The sequence below is a fragment of the Pezoporus wallicus genome, unplaced genomic scaffold (genome assembly GCF_028554395.1).
Source record: "Pezoporus wallicus isolate ANWC-B61680 ecotype Strahan unplaced genomic scaffold, APGP_CSIRO_Pwel_v1 contig_5767, whole genome shotgun sequence".
Taxonomy (NCBI): Eukaryota; Metazoa; Chordata; class Aves; order Psittaciformes; family Psittacidae; genus Pezoporus; species Pezoporus wallicus.
The window spans coordinates 5316921-5334877 of NW_026640599.1; the positions used below are offsets into that span (position 1 = coordinate 5316921).

Below are 17957 nucleotides of genomic sequence, written 5' to 3' on the forward strand. Positions count from 1 at the left end.
AAATGTTTAGAGGTGAGAAGAAACCAGATACCTAAGAATAACATCGGTATATATGTAAACAATATATCCAGTTGCTTTTCATTTACTAGTAATGTTACAGAGGAACCTAATACTTATTTTTATGCTACTGTAGTAAATAACTGAACTACATAGGTCACAGATGTTAAAATAATTTTTCGCAGTGGTGCTGGATCAAAAACAGATCGAAGAACAGGATAGAGAAGTGGAGAAAAACCTGGAAGAAGAAAAGAAAGCAAGAGAAGAAAGGGGAGAGAGAGAACTACAGGAAGCTTTGGAAAGACGGCAAAAAGAAGAGGAAAAGCTTAACAAAGAGGTAATGATTCAGTATTTTAACTTCTGACAGTAATGCAGCTTTGTAGTGTCATGTATTTAGGATTGCTATGTGTGTTACTTGATTTAAAATAGACTTTAAGTGAAAGTAGTAGAGGCAAAGTTCTTTTATGATCAACCAGCCTTGATAGAATTTCTCCTTATGCCAAGTAACTTTTCTCACAGGAAGCAGATGGTTTTTCTTCCATGCTTCATGCAGCTGGAAGCTACAGTTCTATGGCCAGAACCATGCTATTGGAATAGGTTATACAGTCACTGTCTTTCTGGTCTGGACTGTTCCTGGTGGGACACCACTGAAACATGTTAATATCCATCTCTTCACTACCTTATGTCAGGGTATCTAGGGTACTTTCTTGGAAGCAGATGTTGTAAGGAGACCTTAAGGAGTTTGCTTAAATCCCTTTGAGCTGACGTGGCATGTGTTGAAATAGTGTTATGGACTTCTAGGACCAGTATAAAACCTGGGTTTTGCTCCCTCCCACTTCACCTTCCTTTTCCCACTCATAAACCTTGGTTAATTTGATTCCACTGTGCTCACCCTACCCTTCACACCAACAAACTAGGCCCTTCAAGAAAGTGGCGTACCTGTGTCAGCTCATCTTCAGTTCACATGTAGGTGTCACACACAAATCTCAGGCTTCACAGTATCTCAGACACCCAGACAGCGTTAGAGTGGGATTTTGCGAGTGTCATGTTTGTAATTGAAGCAATAGCTTAACATTTCATCTTGAAGTGCATGTAATGGGTTTAATGCTGTTTAGACTGGCATGTTTTACCCACATTAATGTAAATTCCTCCTTGTAATGCAGACACCAAAATATATAGGTGGGTTTTTTTTTGAGCTGATCAATATTTAATTTTGATTATGTGTCTTAAAGCAGATTCAAGACTCAATGAAAAAAGATGAAGAAAAAGAAGACAAGGAGGGGGTAAAATCTGAAAACAGTAATTCTGGTGCTGAAGATAATGTAAAGGATCCTACTCCAAATCCATTAGAAAAATACATGAAACTAATTCAGCAAAGGAGGGCAAACAAGGTGAATATTCTCAAAGTGGGGTTCCAGAAATAATATTGACTAAATTTAGATCTTGCTAAGTATGCTTCCAGTGAAAAGAGTATCCCCATTTTTATTTTTTTCCCTTCATTCAGAAGCTTTATCTGACAACCTGCAGAAGCGTGTTTGCATTTGTATTGCAAAACTGCGTTGACTCAAAAGAACAAAATCTGAAACCTTTCTTCTATAAGGGCTTTTGTTCTGTGTCCTGTGGGGGAGGGGTTGGCTTGTTTGTTTGGCTTTTAGGTACTAGGGCAATATTTACATTTAAAAGTCCTCAGTTTTCAGTTTAAACTGTGCTTAAATAGTTTGAATCTACACAAGTCAGCTTGTGTTCCACTGACACAACTGAGAGAATTTTTTTCTGGCAAAATGGAAAATTTGATCTTAAAGAAGAGGTGTGTATGGGGATGTATCACATGACTTTGAAGGAATGTAGCATATTTTTGTTCAGACATTATCCAAACCTGATTTTTTCCAAAGTGTTATTCTAGATGCAATGTAGTGTTTGTAGAATCAGGGTATCATCTCCTTTGGATGACTTATTTTCAGTTAGGTGCCTTAAAGTACAGATTCTTAGAGTCACTTAAACCTTAACTGAAGAACCAATTACAGACAATGTATTTTTTCTCTTGGTTGCCAGGATTCAAAAAAAGAAGTGTCACTTACAGAGGGATTTGGACTTAGCGAAAAGGATGACAGGTAAGGCTCATATATTATTATTCATCACTTCTGTTACTCCATATTAATAGCTACAGTATGAATTATGCTTAAGAGACATCTGCCTCTTAAAAGAAAAATAAACCAGTAATCAAAACCAAATGTGTTGCGAAAAATTGAGGACCCTTCCAGTTCTTACACAGGTGAGCTGTGGAATGATCCGTTTCAATAGCTAAGGCAATTAGACCTTTGTATCTGCATCTGGGTGACATCTCCTGATTCTTCACACTGAGCTGAAGTATGAGGGATTCTTCTTGGGTTATGCCCCTGTGAAGGTTTGTTAGTGCCGCACCTTGCAGATGGCCTGTTACTAGCATTGAATCTAGCTTTGAGTTATCAGGAGCATTGTGGGCTTTTAACAAATGAGTTCACACTTTTTGGCGGAGATTTGCACTGCTTGCACTGGATTACCACAGCTAGGGCATTTCCTCTGCTTCTTTCTAGACACTGATAAATAAGGATATGTAGTTCTTAGTTGCTTAAGAGGGGAAAAAACCCAACAACTCTCTATCACATCTTTCAGTTTAATTGAAGATGTAGAAATGAAAATACGTATAAGCAAAAAATATGGAGCAATTAAAAAAAATGAAATGCTCACTGAAACAGTAGTAATGATTCAGTATTCTGTGTCCTTGAAATGCTGGTTTACATACCAGACCCTACCATGTGCTCCTGAATTGGTACTTGTGCAGTGTTATTTTTACTGGGTGAGCACCACAGACAGAGCAGGTAGAAAGACAGATAGTATGTCTTTTTGATAGGTAGGAGATGACTTTCTGTTCATTAAGGCCCAAGTCTTCACCCTTAAGGGCTTGCTTATTTCCTTCAGTTCACTGAAACAGCAAGAGAACTGTAGCATAGGCAATCTCTTAACTAACTTCCTTTTTAAAACAAATATTTATATTTAAGATACAAAACTACTTTGGACTCACACAACTTTCTTTTCCTCCCTTCTATCCTTATTACAGCACTGCAGACATTTCTCATGGAGACATGGATGAAAGCTTCTGGTGAACAATAGCTGCTGCTAATTATTATTATTACAATGTTTTTAAAGCAGCTTTCTGCCTGTAACAAGTGTCAGGCACCAAGATTGCAGACTGTATAATTCTAAACTAATAAAGCTGAGTTTGAGCTGTCTCATCGCTTCAGCCGTTGACTTCAAATAGTGAGTCCCAGTGTGTCACTAACGCAGGAGAAGGCTCTTGGATGGGGCAACAGAAAGGTCAAAGCAGTGTGAAGAAATTAATCAGCATGTCCAGGTAGATTGGCTTTGGCATTGAATTCCTGTAATTTCTATAAACAGCTTTTCAAGTGGGGCCCTCCCCCCAACCCCTTCCCCACTGTAGGTCAAAGTAATAGTGTGCAGGTAACAGAAAAATGCAGTCATCATGACCTGTTTTTAAAGGCGTCTCGTAGGGACAAGGTGGCTTGGGTGGTTTCAGAGTGGAGCGTGACAGACCCAAGCCAACATGTCCCTTTTACTGCTGTGGCAGGGGAAGCAAACAGACACTTGTAGAAGCAGCCTTATCTTTTGTATCTCCTTGTTGGTATTAACCACCCCAGAATGGAGAGATTAAAATGAAAGTGCTATTTAACTCATCTTTATTTAAGCTTTGTATTTTGTAGGTAGATTATAGGCAAGATCATTAAACTTTATTTACAGTATAAAATACAGTATTTTTATCAATGAAGTGATTTTGAGTGGCAGCATATATTACAACTTGCACTGCATTTGAGGCTGCTCAGCTTGACCTAGCTACAGGAACATGAAGCCAAGTTTGACAGAATTTAGGGGCAAAAAACAAAGCTCTGTCTTGAATTCATCAGAAGCTGAAACGTGTACCACAAATGTGACAGAAATAAACTTTGCTTTTAGAAATCAAGCTAGTATGTAATCTGATGGCAAGTCTAATTTTACATGCTGCTTAATTTGGTGCTGCAGCAATGCTGGCACTTCAGATATTTCTGAGAGGCCTTCTGTTTGATGCCCAGAACGGGACAGGTAGTGCTTGTTGCATTATGCTGGCCAGGAACTACTACCACCGCTTTGTGCTAGAGCCACCTGCTGATTTGCCACGCTGAAGCGTACGCCACCAGGGCCTCCCTTCCCACTACAGGAGCACCTGGATACTCCTGAAGAAAACATCTTTAACTTCAGATAGGGACAGAAAGCCTGAAGGTGCACCAGGACGGAGCAGCTGTAAGTCTGTTTTCAAATAAGCGTACACAAGTGTTTTCTATTATCTACAAATATTTATTTTAACACTTGGATGTAACTACAGGAAGCCCTTGGCACTGATAGAAAATATTGATTCACTGTTAGGTTACAAAAATTTATACATAGCAAAATTTAATGCTCTTTACATAAAAATATTAGACTACTTAAACAAAACTTCAAAAACTCCCAGTCATAGCTACACTGAATTAGAAAAGAATTAGGCTTTAAGACACTGCCTCCATTTTACCCTTATGCAAACACTGGGCTAGAACATCACCTGCATTGCTGTAGAAATGTCTCCTTCATGCAACAGGTAAGAACATACACTAGGCTATTTTGTCATATTTGCTCTACATTGATCAACTTACTTTGCCCCTGTTTTGAAACTGTCAAATTAGACTTCAACATTTAAAAAAAAGATTCTATTTGAAGTTAATACCCCCCAAAATGCCTTTCTCTTAATACTGACTTGAAGGAATTTGTGCTGCCTTTGCTTTATATTCAGCAGTGAAAACTATCAAACCACACGTCAGCTTAACATGGGTGTGACTTGAATATTTAATTCTTTCAAATGCTGATGTGTTTTACTCCCCCCCAACATTTATATATATATATATATATCATATAGAACAAACACCAAATATACCATCACTAATACTCAAGATATCACTGAATGCTTCTGAAAAAAAAACATTAATTAGAAGGCAGACTTCTATGGGAAATGACTTTAAAATGGCACCAGTTTGTTTGTTGTTGTGTCTCTGAACACCACATTTTCTTAATGTGCTAATTCATTTGTAAAAAGGAAAACACAGAAGCACTGACTATAATAAATTTGCTAAGCACCAAGATAGAGAAAGGTGGACAACCTGTATTCTGCTTTATGGCTGCAATTTGTATTGTTTGTGTAAATCTCTGCAAACTTTCTCATCTGCTCGTTTGGAATAGTCAGATCAGTCTCATTTTAATAAGGTAACACTTTTCACATACTTAAAATGTAGGATAATGGTCTCCTGCTGTTATATAAATGCTAAGACATTTATAGAAAATAAATATTAAGGCAAAGCTGACATTTATTTTCCAAGAAGGGGATCATTATCCAGACCCAGGGATCTACATTCCATTAAATACACAATAAAAAGATTAAAACTTGGGACCTCTACTCAACACTCCTGTGAGCACAGGAGCACAACTGCTTCATCGTAGAAAAGCGTGGCACAAGAGCAGGGTGCTGTTCCTGCAGCCCAGGCCAGGAACGTTCCAGGGCAGCCCTGCTGCAGCTCGGGAGACTTAGGCCTTTGCCTAAGGTCTGCACAGCGGGTGGCTGCCTTCTGGTGTGGAGCACCTGCCACAGCTCTGTGCAGGGCTCAGGGCTGTAGGAACACATCAAATGCTAAATATCAAAAGTCTGGAAGAAGAATATTTTGGTCACTTATTGTGAAGTGTTGCCTTTTAAAATGCCTGGAATAAAACCTCCATTCTCTATAAGAAAGGATGGAAGATTACCCACAGGAAGATTTCCCTATGAAAGTGTTCCAGGAGCTGGAATGTGAAGCTTTTGCACTTCTAACTTTGTTTGGTAGACACACATCTGTACTGCAGAGCAGCTATTTGTTGATTTGTCAGAGCTACAGGAATTCTTCTGCGGAATTACTGTGGCAAACATCTATGTGTAAGAATTGAGTTGCTCTTTTGACCGAGACTGGATATCCTGAAGCTCCTGCTCTTCTTTTGCTTTGATATCTTGGTAGGCCTGCATTTTGCTGGCATCCTTTAAGTAGGCCCAGTTAGAAGACAGTATCATGAGGAAGTGGATCTGGAAGAGAAGGGTGAGCATGATGGCTAGTGAGCATGTCAAGAGGCAAAGCAAGCTGCTAGTTAGATTAATAGACGCTCTTTGAAATAACAACCAAAAAAATAAAGTTACTCTACGTTAATAAGCATTCTGTTATGAAAACAAGCACAGAGGCTATTTCCACAGGTCTCTAGGATCTGGCATGCTAACACTTCAGTCAGTTATTCACAATTTAGAGGCAGTTAGTAGAACAGTAACAAAATGAGCTACAGAGTTGTACGGATCAATTAAAATGCAGAATGGGGGAAGCAGGAAAAAGGTTTTGTACGTGGCGAGACACGGCATCCATAAACTACGAGGTGCTCAGGAGAACTGCTGGCTGAGGTTGTGCTGGTTACGCATATCCAAGCCCAGATCCCGGCAAGTCTTTTCCCCCAACAAGCAGATGAGAATTCCACCCTCCCCCTGGAAAAAGCCTGCAACTGTAAACAGTTTTATTTACGTGAACAAGGCTACAGTAACAGAGTGAAAAATTAAACAACAAAATGTGAATCCAAAACTAAGCAAAAGCATGCAATCTCCGGGTTAAGAAGTCTTAATCATGTACTTTCATAGCTACATTTTAAATTTCCATTGTCTAACCTCAGGTGAAGAGTTTTGTACCACATGTAGCAACCAGTTCTTTTTCGTTTAGTTACCGGGTAGATTTTTTTCTAGTTTGTGCCTTTGTCTCTTCCCGACTTCTTTTCACCACACTTCATGCAACAAAATCTACATCTGAAAACACTGATTCACTTTTTTTTCCTCTTTTCCCTAACAGTGTAAAAAGGTCTCTCTGGCCTATGCATGGTTTTGCTTCCCGTGCAGTCATACTTACATTTTTGAGATCTGGCTACTGAGAAATCAGTTACTAAAGTGCAAGCTGCACAAGAGCAGAAGCTATTTATAAGCTCGTTCTTACTAGTTCAGGGTCTAAAAGAAAGAATGTGATTGTTTTACGCAGAGCTAATGCAAGGATGCATTTCCTTCCAGAGAGAGTGTGATTTGGCAATTACTTGAAACTGAAGTAAGAGGAAATAATCAACTTCTTCATCCATGGAATCACTGGAAACACAAGCCAATTAGTCCATTGATACCTGGCCTTCCGATTTCTGCCGAAAGGGATTGGCACTACCTTATTACTCCTTTTCTTTTGCATCATATGTATTTTGTATGCTTGGGAGGGGGTTGTATTTGATGAAGAATAAATTAACAATTCTGACCCTGAACTGTTCCAGTACTTGTTCTAGAGATGACTGTTAGAAAGCCAGTGGAGACGTGAACTGAAAACATCCCATCTTCAGAAGGATGCTTTATAAACACCCCTACAGTAACTGAATCCTCTCGACATGAAAGAATAGCCAGATCTCATCCACATCATAGTTCATATACAAGAAGTCATTTTATTAATCTGATCAGCTAAATGATGCTTATTGAAGCTATTTACAATTACTGTCACAAAGTTCAGAAAGCTAGACTTTCAGCCTAGGGTGTCAGTGGTATTTCAAGCTACGCAATGCAGCTCTTTACTGGGCTTATACAATTTAGAATTTAGTGCAGCAATCTTCCCGACTCTTAAACTTCAAAACAGCATAGTTATATGTAGTAGCCATCATGTAGATCAGCTGGTGGAAGAGAACAAAATACAGGACAGTAAGATACAACAAGGTGACGGCTCAAGCCCACATGGGCAACTGTCGATACTTTTACAACAGATGTTATTCTGAGCTTCTTCCAGGGTGAAGATGCAAGATAAATCATTTGCCATTTATCCCAGAGAGGATAACCTACATGCAGACCTAAAGGCTATTTCATCTACAAATATTTGGGTTACGCCTTGGTTGGCTGACATGAGGTTAGAAGCTGGCAGCAAAAGGAAGCATTAGATGTATGAATAAGTCATCTCCTTAACATCTCCTTTTTCCAACTGCCACCTGTAAGGGGCATTGCAGAGTTGGACTAGCCAAACTGCCTGGGCCCAGACAAAAAACCCAAGAGGTTACAAGCAACTGACCAAAGAAACTACAAAAATGAAATGAAATAATGGATATAAACCCAGAAATAGTTGGTAGAAGTAGGATTTTCAAAGGATATGCAAAAATTTTCTTTCTAAGGATGAGGGAGGTGGGTTATGATGACTTCTTAGAGCAAATGTTTGGGACCTGCTGACTTGTAATGAGCAAACTGCAGCAGCAAATAATGGTGATTACAGCTCACTTTCCTTAATGTCTACTATCACTATTCTGAAGATACACAAAATTTCATCTTAAAGCATCTTAAGCCTGAAAGGAACATGTCATACAGTAAACCATCAAAAAATACTACCCACCAATGCTATGACGGTGGCACCAGCTCCAGCACAAGCCACAATGAACAGGTGGTAAGACATGTAGAACTAGGGAGAAAGAGGATGTTAAAAACACTGAAGTAAATGAGAATAATGCAATATGCATTTCAACTGTTCTCAAGGATAAGGATAATAAAGGCATCTTCACTGCAGGGTATTCAAAGCTTTAGAAAATAAAACTGTTCTGAAGTAATTTTCTTTTATCGGATGACCTAACAGAATAATCTCAGTGTTGCGTTTAAATCAATCTCTTTATACTACCAGGATTAGTTTTCTCCAAAGTTTTTTATCAAGCTATTTATTACACTGTGCCTGAGTGACTTGTAGGCAAAAGCTGCCAACAGGTTATGTTTCTGTACCTCATTTGTGTTGCAGATGTTCTCTAGAATCGGGCCACAGGCTTTGCCAGGTACAGCATTCCAAGGGATAATACCTGAAATACCACAGCAAAAGAAACCACTAATTTTAGCGATCAACACACACTTTCTGTTCCTCTCTCCTCTTTTCCGCCCACTTGCCAGTTGTGTTCCCATTCTGGGCATCCGCACGTTGACCAGCAGAGCTCTGAGTTGGCAGGAGGAATTAAAACAACTCACTCAAGATGCGCTTTCTCCTCACACCGAGGCTCGCTGCCAAGGCATGTTCTCAGATGTGGTTTTCCCATATGGCAGCCAAATGGTTGGTTGGGTTTTTGCACTCCAGGTCCAGTCCCATACCGCCTACTCCCCCACTCAGCACTGAAAGGGATGAACTGCACCTCAGAGGTACTTGGCACCTTTCAGGATAGCGCTTACTTACTAGATTAAGACCTATTTGAAATTAGGAGAGTGTGAATATGGAGCTAGACAGTAGGATTACAGGATTTTTTTCTGGTTTAAGTTCTGATAGGTAAAAAGCATTTGGGGAACACTGCTGCAAGGAAATTCAGGCTGCCACACCTCACCTACTCCCAGTTACTTTTCTTAACATGATTGAAAATCTGAAAAGTCAACGGCATCTAGCAGATTTAAAATAACCTAAATTCTTAGACCAGTAGCAGATGTAAAGCTTAAGCAAAAGCCATTTGAAACAGGAGAAAACCAGCTTGTCTCCCCCATCGAGCTTGCATTTCAAACTCAGCTGGCTGGAATTAGCAACTCTGCAAGGGGCAGGTCACTGAAATTATCTTAGGATGGTTTGGCTTTCAAAGAGATTTTATAGGATTTACTTTAAAGCCAGCTTCTTCTCTGCAACTGCAATATACACCTGAAGCCTTTTAGCTACTGCTTCCAGCCAAAAACACGAGGGCAGTTCAGTGACACAAGTTGCCGGTTAAGGAGCTGCTCTCTCCCACCACGCACCCAAATGATTCTACTGATCAGAGGAACAGCCAAGCCCCATGTGACGCTTGCACAGCTGCCAAACAACAGGGAGAAGCAGAAAGGTGGAGGAGCCCATCTCCTCCCTGCACTCCCAGGCTCTGCTGCTGAAGAAAACGTCTTCCCAGTCTCTTGCTGTCAGTTGCTAAAATAGGTTGCAAGCATTTAACTGATTTGGGACTTCTTGCTTTTAAAATGTCTATATCTCTTCTACTGGACTTACAGTCTGGAAAGGAAAGCAAGCCCCAGCTTCCTTACTTTTTCAACTCTGAATCCGTTTCCTCAGCTGTCATGGTTTGAGCCAGCCGAAACCAGGACATGAGCTTTGAATGCCTTAGTCCAAAGAAAGAAGCATTCCTAGAAAACGCTTGCTAAAATGATGCCAAAAGTCCTGGTGACAAAAGCTCTTCTGCACAAGGGAAGCTGCAAAGATTAACTTTAGACAAAATTCTCCTTAAGGAATGAACTACTTTGAAAAGCCTGACCTATTTTAAGCCATTGTCCCACTCTCTTCTCTGCTACCTGCACACCTGTGGGATTGCTGTGTCTCATCAAAGGAGCGTTAATTCAATAATTGTTAAGGCAGACTCCCGATTGCAGGTTTTTGGTCTTTTAAACTGAAAGTAACTGTTAGTGCAAAGTTCAGGTGCTAACTTCCTATTTAAATATAAAACCAGCTTTTTGAAAGGAAAGAATTTATACACGTGGGCTCAAAAACCAGGATCTGGTTATCTATTTCTCAGCACTGGTTCCAAGCAGTTTATTTTGAGGCTGATTTATTTTTAAACCTAATAGTACAGTATTGGAAACCGCCTCAAAATCACTTTAGATAAATGACTTGCCAGTTCAGTTAAACTGATTGCATCTGGAAAGAGATCAGTGTAATCTGAATTAATTAGAAAAGTAATAGCACATTCAGAGATACAAGATGCTTTTGCATTTGGTTCATTTGATAAGGCTGAGACAAAACTACTGAAGACAGTCCAAGGAGAAAGGATAAAGCATTTAATCGGGATTAAAATGAGTACCGTATTGCCTGATATCCACGCAGATCTGGTCCCCTGGAACTGTCACATTTGTCTGAAGAGATTTGATGACTTCGCAAGTTGACCAGATGTTATAGAACATAAAGACAGGCACAGCAGAGAAGCCAAAGACCCCAAGCCAGGCCACTCCAAGCACATAGGTGAGGAAAACAAACTGGGCAGAGAAAACACAAGCACTTCACATTTATTCTTTGAAAAGAACACTTGAATTTTCCTTAACAAGGGTTCAAAATAATCTTTAAGCATACTTTTGGAAATCAAGGAATATAAAACATTTGATTTCCAAGCATGAATAAAATCAGTATTCTCATTGCTTACAATTACATTGGTAGTTTGAGTGCTACTGAGAAAGTAATTCAGGCATTTCCTTTTTCATCAGCCTGCTTGAGCAAACAGCTTGCCCTCCTGAAAGAGCAGTCCATTAATTCCTCAAGATTCTCAGCTAAGCAGGGATGCTGGTTGTAGGCTAAACCCAATAACATTCCAACAAAAATCAATTCAAGGAGTTTTTTAATTAACTGTAGTATACCAGCATTTCTATGCAAGATGCAAATCAAAACAACAGAGCGAATCGATGCTCACAGAGCTCTCCCATACTGATTTATTGAAGTCAATTTTGAATGTAACATTTGAGAATGCCTATTTTTTAAAACATACCACAACCTTTACAGCAGATCAGAAGGATTCAGTTGATCTAATACACATTTGCAAAGAAGAAAATGAGTTAACGTCACCTGAGAGAACCATGGATTTTCCACTGAAATTTGCTGGTTTGGATTGGCTCTTTTTAAAAATAAAAAAAATTACTATCTGCATTTTCTTTGGTAATATTACAAAGTATGGCACTCATTGCTCTGGAAATTTCCAGCTTCCCACCCCCACCCACTGGACTTCTTCCCTTTTCCCTCTGCTTCTAAGTTTCATGATAAAACTGAATTCCCTGGCATCAGTTCCTAGCTCCCTCATCCTGGTGAGACAAGGATTTGGATCCCACTTGGAAAGTGGGGGAACACTGTGACATCTTCTGTGTTCCCTGTTCACTGTTATTTAACTGTAGGTGTACTGGAAAGGCTTTACTTGCACTGGTGTTGCACTGTCTTACTTGTGTGCCAGAGAGCAACAGTGAGGATGGAAAAGGCTCTGATGTGGGAGAAGGTTCTCTCAGCCTCACCCAGAAATGACAGACTGAACTAATGCTGCAGTGGTGGAAGTTCATATCCTCATGGGTTTTTATCCAGATGTGCCGAACAATACTGCAAACATTACAGCAAAGGTTGAGCGGTTGGTGAGGCTTTCCAGTCAGTGCAGGCGGTGTGTGGGGAGGTGGGAGAGCTTGCAAACTAAGGCACACAAATAACCCAGCTAGCCTTTAATTCATACACAACTGAACTCAAATACCCTATTTCATATTAGATAGTGCCACACAAGAGACCTGTGTGTTTTACGTGAGAATTGAGAATTCTCTCTTTGGATTTTGGATAAATGGACCAGTTTACAGGACTTTTATAGGTCCACATTTTATGATGAGTATGTCTGCATATGTATATGTGGAAGTGTTCATGCAAGAAAGAACATAAAGCCTTTAACTCCTAAAATAGCCAGGAGAAAACACACTCATTCTCACATTTAATGTTATAACTGTGGGAAATGGCTGTTTTGCATTACCACAGCCAAAACAAATAATTTATGGAAGTTGGAAGTCTGTCTTCTGCTATAACCTTATGCAAGATGGAAGGGACAGCCTTTTATGACCTCGCTCAGTAATGTAACAGAGACAGGAGTAGATTAAAGGAGGAAAAGTTAATAAAAATAAGTCCTGTATATCTAAAAGATTGTTGTCCATATCCAGCTGTGGCCAACATTCTGTTAAGATATTTTATCTCCCGCAAATCTTGTTCTGACCCTGGTGTTTTAAGCAGCTCTACCACTACACAGTAGCATACAGGCATTTTTACGCCATGACTGTCACCACTAACACTAATGTGTATAACCAGAGCTCCAAGCAATTATTCAGCTGCTAAATTCTCTCCTTCACTTGTGTGGACAAATATGGGCAAACATGAAAATACATTTTTTCTGTCATATTTCTATGTGTCACGCTGGTATTTGTGTAAGCAGCTGACAATCACGTGCCTGCAGCTACTCAACTTCACAAGCAATTCTCTGCAGTAATTAGATGCACATATGTTTATGTTTCTACTATAGTTTGGATCTTTGGAAAATACTTCTATAGATCTAATTTTGCTCCTCAGTGAAGATCACACTTGCTAGAAAAAAAAAGCAAGTTAATAGCTGCTTGACTGGAAAATGATTGTATATCTTCTTTTTATTAGCTCTTGGATAATTCAGTAAATACCCAACAGCACAGTGGAAAAATTGTTAACCCTCTTGAAAATAAACATGCATTTCTTTTGTATTTAACCAGCTGAAAGTACATATTTTTAAAGTACAGGATATAGATTGTATATTAAAATGCAACAATCACATCAAAAGCCTCTTCTCTTTTCACCCACACTTTCCCGTGGGCGATCTGTCATACTGCTTAGCTTCCTCCATAACTACAAGCTTTGAATTCAGATTTTCAGAAATAGCTTTGAAATCCTGTCTCAGAAACATGGTTATGTTTCTGTTCTTGCAGAGTGCGCCCTGGGGGGCAATGTGGGGGAAAATCTGAAGTTTTATTTTTAGCTGAACTTTGTTTAAAATTTTGTTCTCATACAGAAGTATATTGAAGGGAAGATGGATTGTAACTTTAAGGCTTTAAGTGTTTCAGCTTTGCAAGAAAGACTCCCTGTTATATCTATCATAGAATCATTGAATGGTTTGAGTTGAAAAGAACCTTAAGCTCATCTAGTTCCAACCCCCCTGCCACAGGCAGGGACACCTTCCACTACATCAATTTTCTCAAAGCCCCATCCAACCGGGCCTTGAATGCTGCCAGAGATAGCGCATTCACCTCTGTGCCTTTTGCCATCTGCAAAAGGAAGACAGCAATACTTGATTCAAGTGCAAAGATGCTGTGAAGCTTCACTCATTACTGTTTGTCTGAAGGATCCAGACATCCTCAAGCAGAATTGACTGTAGAAGTCATTTGCATTTAGTTTGCTATTTAAATAGCTCTGCAGACCACAGCCATTTTACAGTCAGCCTTCAAGCATCACTAGTGTGCTCCATGTTTAAAAGCACAAACTTTGTTTTGTTTTAAAATTAGCAGTCTCCAGACCACTGGGTTCAGCTTTCTGACATGGGAGGCCATGGTAGCACCCTGAGAGTACACCTGCAGAATCTGGATTTGACCAAGCATCCTCGGAGCTCAAGGAAGGACCAGCAACAGGGATTGACTCTGACCACCCATAAGGAGTTAAAGAAAGAAGGAAGCGATATGCTTTTGTTCAGAAAGCCAGGAGTTAAACCAAGCTCAACAGGTTTTGGCTAAGTGAGGACTACTGTTCTCATTTCTGATACTGCTTACCATTCCACTGATGCAGCGGCCACAAGCTGTTGTTTTGAACTCTCCATGCAGCTCCTTCACAGCACTTGTTGTATAAAAACCTTCTGCCAAAAGGATTATTCCGTATAAGAAGAAAAATGATGCAATGCCATAAATTACATACTGCATTAGCTGAATTCTAAAATGGAAAAGAAAAGATAATTAGATTTCACTCCTATAAAAACACAGTCAGTCCTCCCAAATTATAATAGGTATAAGATAACTCCTTTTCCAGAAATACAGTTCAAGGCTCTTTAATGCATTTTAAGCAAGCAGACTGCAAAAGAGGCCAGCGTGACTATCCCAGTTCTACAGGTAAGCAATACTAATGGCATTAGCCTTGTACATGCTTGGGGCACATGGTATAAGCACTCAGTCAGATATTACCTGAAAAAGTTCTCAATTCCTTAAAGATCTCTTATGTCTAGAATAGGTAAATGGAAAGAGCAATTTCTAAATATTATCAATCAGATTCAGTATCTGAAGCTAATTGTTTTGGAGGACCAGAATGTCAGATCTTCCACACATCACTTTTGGCCTCCAAAAGTTATACGTTGTTATTAGCACAACTTCTCCAGAACTTACACCTTCTTAAAAGTAATTTGGGATGGCTATTTTGGATGAAGCTATTCAAAGAACAGAGGTTAATTTTATAAATCCATGATGCCAGTTTTCTAAGGATAAATATATTTTTCCTCAGATGTCTTACCACTCTCCACTAAGTAGCTACTAACATAGATCTCCAAGGAGCATCTGCATGTTTTAGCTTAATTTAATGACTACCATTTATATAGCTGAATGTTATCCAGACAGATAGCACATCCCTTGTACCAAAATCAGATCTTGCTCATTTAAAATTATATGTGGGAAGTGTTATGCTTGTTTTCCAAACTGATTAAAAATAACAGGATAAATCTGTTGCACCTGTGCTGTAAAGCATGAAAAAATTAAGCCAAGATTTGAGAGAGTACAGCAGAATTCATTTCACCATCATTAACACTGTAGGAGAAGCTCAATGCATGTTACTAGAAATTAATAATATGAAAATCAGTTTTAAAAAATCTGTTCCAAAGGGTGCCTTACTAGTATCGTTTATTTTATGTCTCTGTGGCCTTAAATTATTTGCCCTTTATTATCACCTCCCTTGCCTTTCTTTCTAGGCCTCTACCAAGTCCAAGACCTCAGCTGCTTTGGTAGGAATGACACGTTTCCCCGGGCGCTGATGCTGTCTTGACACGAAATAATTGCCAAGAATAGTCCAAAATTTTAAAGTTGCTGCCTTTTATGGCTGCCTTGGTGATTTCTATTTTGCTTAAATGAAGACTGATACAAGAACAGGGTGTTTTGTTATTTGGTTGCTGAAGAATGGCCATTTGCTAAATTTTGTGGCTAACTGCAGAGTTCTCATAGCTCGTGCACTGGAGCTGTGGATGCAGTACCCAGTCCCAGGGTGTAAGGGTGGGCAGTGCTGGGATGAGGGACCCTGGCCGGGTTCAGTCCACATGGCAGGCCTGGACAAGAGGGTCCTGCAAGGCGGGGAAGCCCTGAAATGGTGCTGCAAGACTGACGCCAGTGATCCCAGGAGATGGGAAGGGGTCAGCTGCACATGCAAACCAGCAGGTCTATGTCTGCAACCATATAGAAGCAGTGAGGAAAGGAAAGAAAAAGAAACACATGAGAATAAAGCGTGTCAAGCTGGACCCTCATAGCAAAGTCTCTAAATAACATCCTAAAAGCTGGGTCTTAAGGGCAGGTAAGCAAAGCACGCGTGCCTTGTTTGCTGCCAGTGCATCCCTCTGCACACAACGCAGTGTGCACCACATAGGCCCCCTCATCACAGAGGCAGGTGGCCTGCACAGGGACCCCTCCCAAAGCCTTCAGATGGCTTTCAGGTTTTGGCTGCCCTCCTTCATGCTGTCCCGCTGCCTGGGGTTGGCTGTGCACTGTGCCTGTGGCTGGTGCTGGCCTATGGTAAAGCAGCAGGCAAGATGATGAACCCAGACCCAGTCAGCATATCAGCGCTGGTGTGCAGATGTCATGAATCACAATGTGTGCAAACTTCCTCAGTGCCATCACACAAAAGCCTTTTCAAACTCTGGCAGTTCAACTGGAGGAACCACACAAGACCCAGTGTGTTCAGACCATCAGCCCAGAGCATGGGACCCCTGCACCCCTCAGTGCCAAGGGGGGAGAGAGACTCATGCCAATGGGGCTGGGTGCTTGAATGCAGGCCCTGATGCAGGCCTCCAGGCCTCACTCTGGTTTCATGGAGAAGCCTCGGGAGCACAAAAGCCCCAGATATTTCACAATAAATCTACCCTCTTTCAGATTAAAATTGTTACCCCTGTTCTGTCACTACAAGCCCTGGTGAAAAGCATTTCTACATCTTTCTTATAGGCCCCCTTTAAGTACTAGATGGCTGCTATATGGTCTCTGTGGAACCTTCCCTTCTCCAGGCTGAACAAGCCCAGTTCTCTCAGCCTGTCTCCATAGGACAGGTGTTCCAGCCCTCTGACTATATTCATGGTCCTTCTCTGGACTTGCTCTACCAAGTCCACGTCCTTCTTATGTGGGAACTCCAGAGCTGAACACAGGACTCCAGGTGAGGAATCACAAGAGCAGAGTGGAGAGGGAGAATCACCTCTCTTGACCTCCTGTTCATGCTCCTTTTGATGCAGCCCAGGATACAGTTGGCTATTTGGGCTGTGGGCACAGATCATCAGCTCACGTCTGAATTTTCATCCACCAGTGTCCCCAAGTCCTTCTCCACATGGCTGCTCTCAATTCCTTCCTCCCCCAGTCTGTACTGGGCATTGCCCTGACTCAGGTGCGGGACCTTGCACTTGGTCTTGTTAACCCTCATGAGGTTTGCAGGGCCCCACTCTTCAAGTCTGTCAAGGTCCCTGCAGATGGCATCCAGAGTGAACTCGGGATGGCATTCCCTCAAGTGAACTGACTGCACCACTCATCTTGGTGTCATCTACAAACCTGCTGAGGGTGGCTGCACTCAATCACACTGCCTATGGCATTGATGAAGATATTAAACAGTGTTGGTCACAATATAAACAGGTAAAGCAGCACACACACTCTGGTTCTTTGTGTGAGAACACCGAGAAGACACTGAGCGCTTTGGACAAACAATCTAATACTCAGGGATGGAGACTGGGTTTTGAATCCATTTCTACCCATTTAGCATGAGGGTATTACGAGGAATAATGGAAATGGGAGGCATACTTACACTTCACTCAGCAAAGCATGGTCACTGGCAGTCGTGGAGAAGTGCTGCTCCAGGATAGATACAGTTCCCGTGAGCGCCACATGGCCGCAACCACAAAACAACGCAACCCCCGAGAAGCAGAGAATGGTTGCCACGAGTGAAGCATATGGCACTCCTCCTAGGCACTTAATGCAACATTCAAAGCAACCTAAACAGAAGAGAGAAAGCAGAAGAAACTTTATAAGCAAAAAGCAAATTATGAGGAAAAGAACATCCGTCCTCCGCTTGGTAAAAGCCACAGGGAGTAAAAGGCCCAGG

At 40.8% G+C, this 17957-nt stretch overlaps 2 protein-coding genes across 11 annotated transcripts in view; one reads left to right on the plus strand and one right to left on the minus strand.

Moving 5' to 3' along the window:
* The window catches only part of OFD1 (OFD1 centriole and centriolar satellite protein), a 35982-nt gene extending 32718 nt beyond the window's left edge, over nucleotides 1-3264 (plus strand). For 3 of the 5 annotated variants that reach the window (XM_057419618.1, XM_057419616.1, XM_057419620.1), the window contains 4 exons: nucleotides 183-334; nucleotides 1230-1388; nucleotides 2050-2108; nucleotides 3095-3264. In XM_057419618.1, coding sequence (XP_057275601.1) covers nucleotides 183-334; nucleotides 1230-1388; nucleotides 2050-2108; nucleotides 3095-3140 — 416 coding nt within the window. In that variant the 3' untranslated portion in view covers nucleotides 3141-3264. The remainder of the gene's footprint in view (nucleotides 1-182; nucleotides 335-1229; nucleotides 1389-2049; nucleotides 2109-3094) is intronic. The other 2 variants (XM_057419617.1, XM_057419619.1) reach the window with 2 other exon arrangements.
* Nucleotides 3265-5752: 2488 nt separating this feature from the next.
* GPM6B (glycoprotein M6B) overlaps nucleotides 5753-17957 on the minus strand; it is a 107259-nt gene continuing 95054 nt past the window's right edge. For 4 of the 6 annotated variants that reach the window (XM_057419626.1, XM_057419623.1, XM_057419622.1 and 1 more), the window contains 6 exons: nucleotides 17661-17847; nucleotides 14405-14561; nucleotides 10915-11086; nucleotides 8888-8961; nucleotides 8511-8576; nucleotides 5753-6163 (listed from right to left, as the gene is read on the minus strand). In XM_057419626.1, coding sequence (XP_057275609.1) covers nucleotides 6014-6163; nucleotides 8511-8576; nucleotides 8888-8961; nucleotides 10915-11086; nucleotides 14405-14561; nucleotides 17661-17847 — 806 coding nt within the window. In that variant the 3' untranslated portion in view covers nucleotides 5753-6013. Of the gene's footprint in view, nucleotides 6164-6619; nucleotides 7807-8510; nucleotides 8577-8887; nucleotides 8962-10914; nucleotides 11087-14404; nucleotides 14562-17660; nucleotides 17848-17957 lie in introns of those variants that run through there. The other 2 variants (XM_057419624.1, XM_057419627.1) reach the window with 1 other exon arrangement.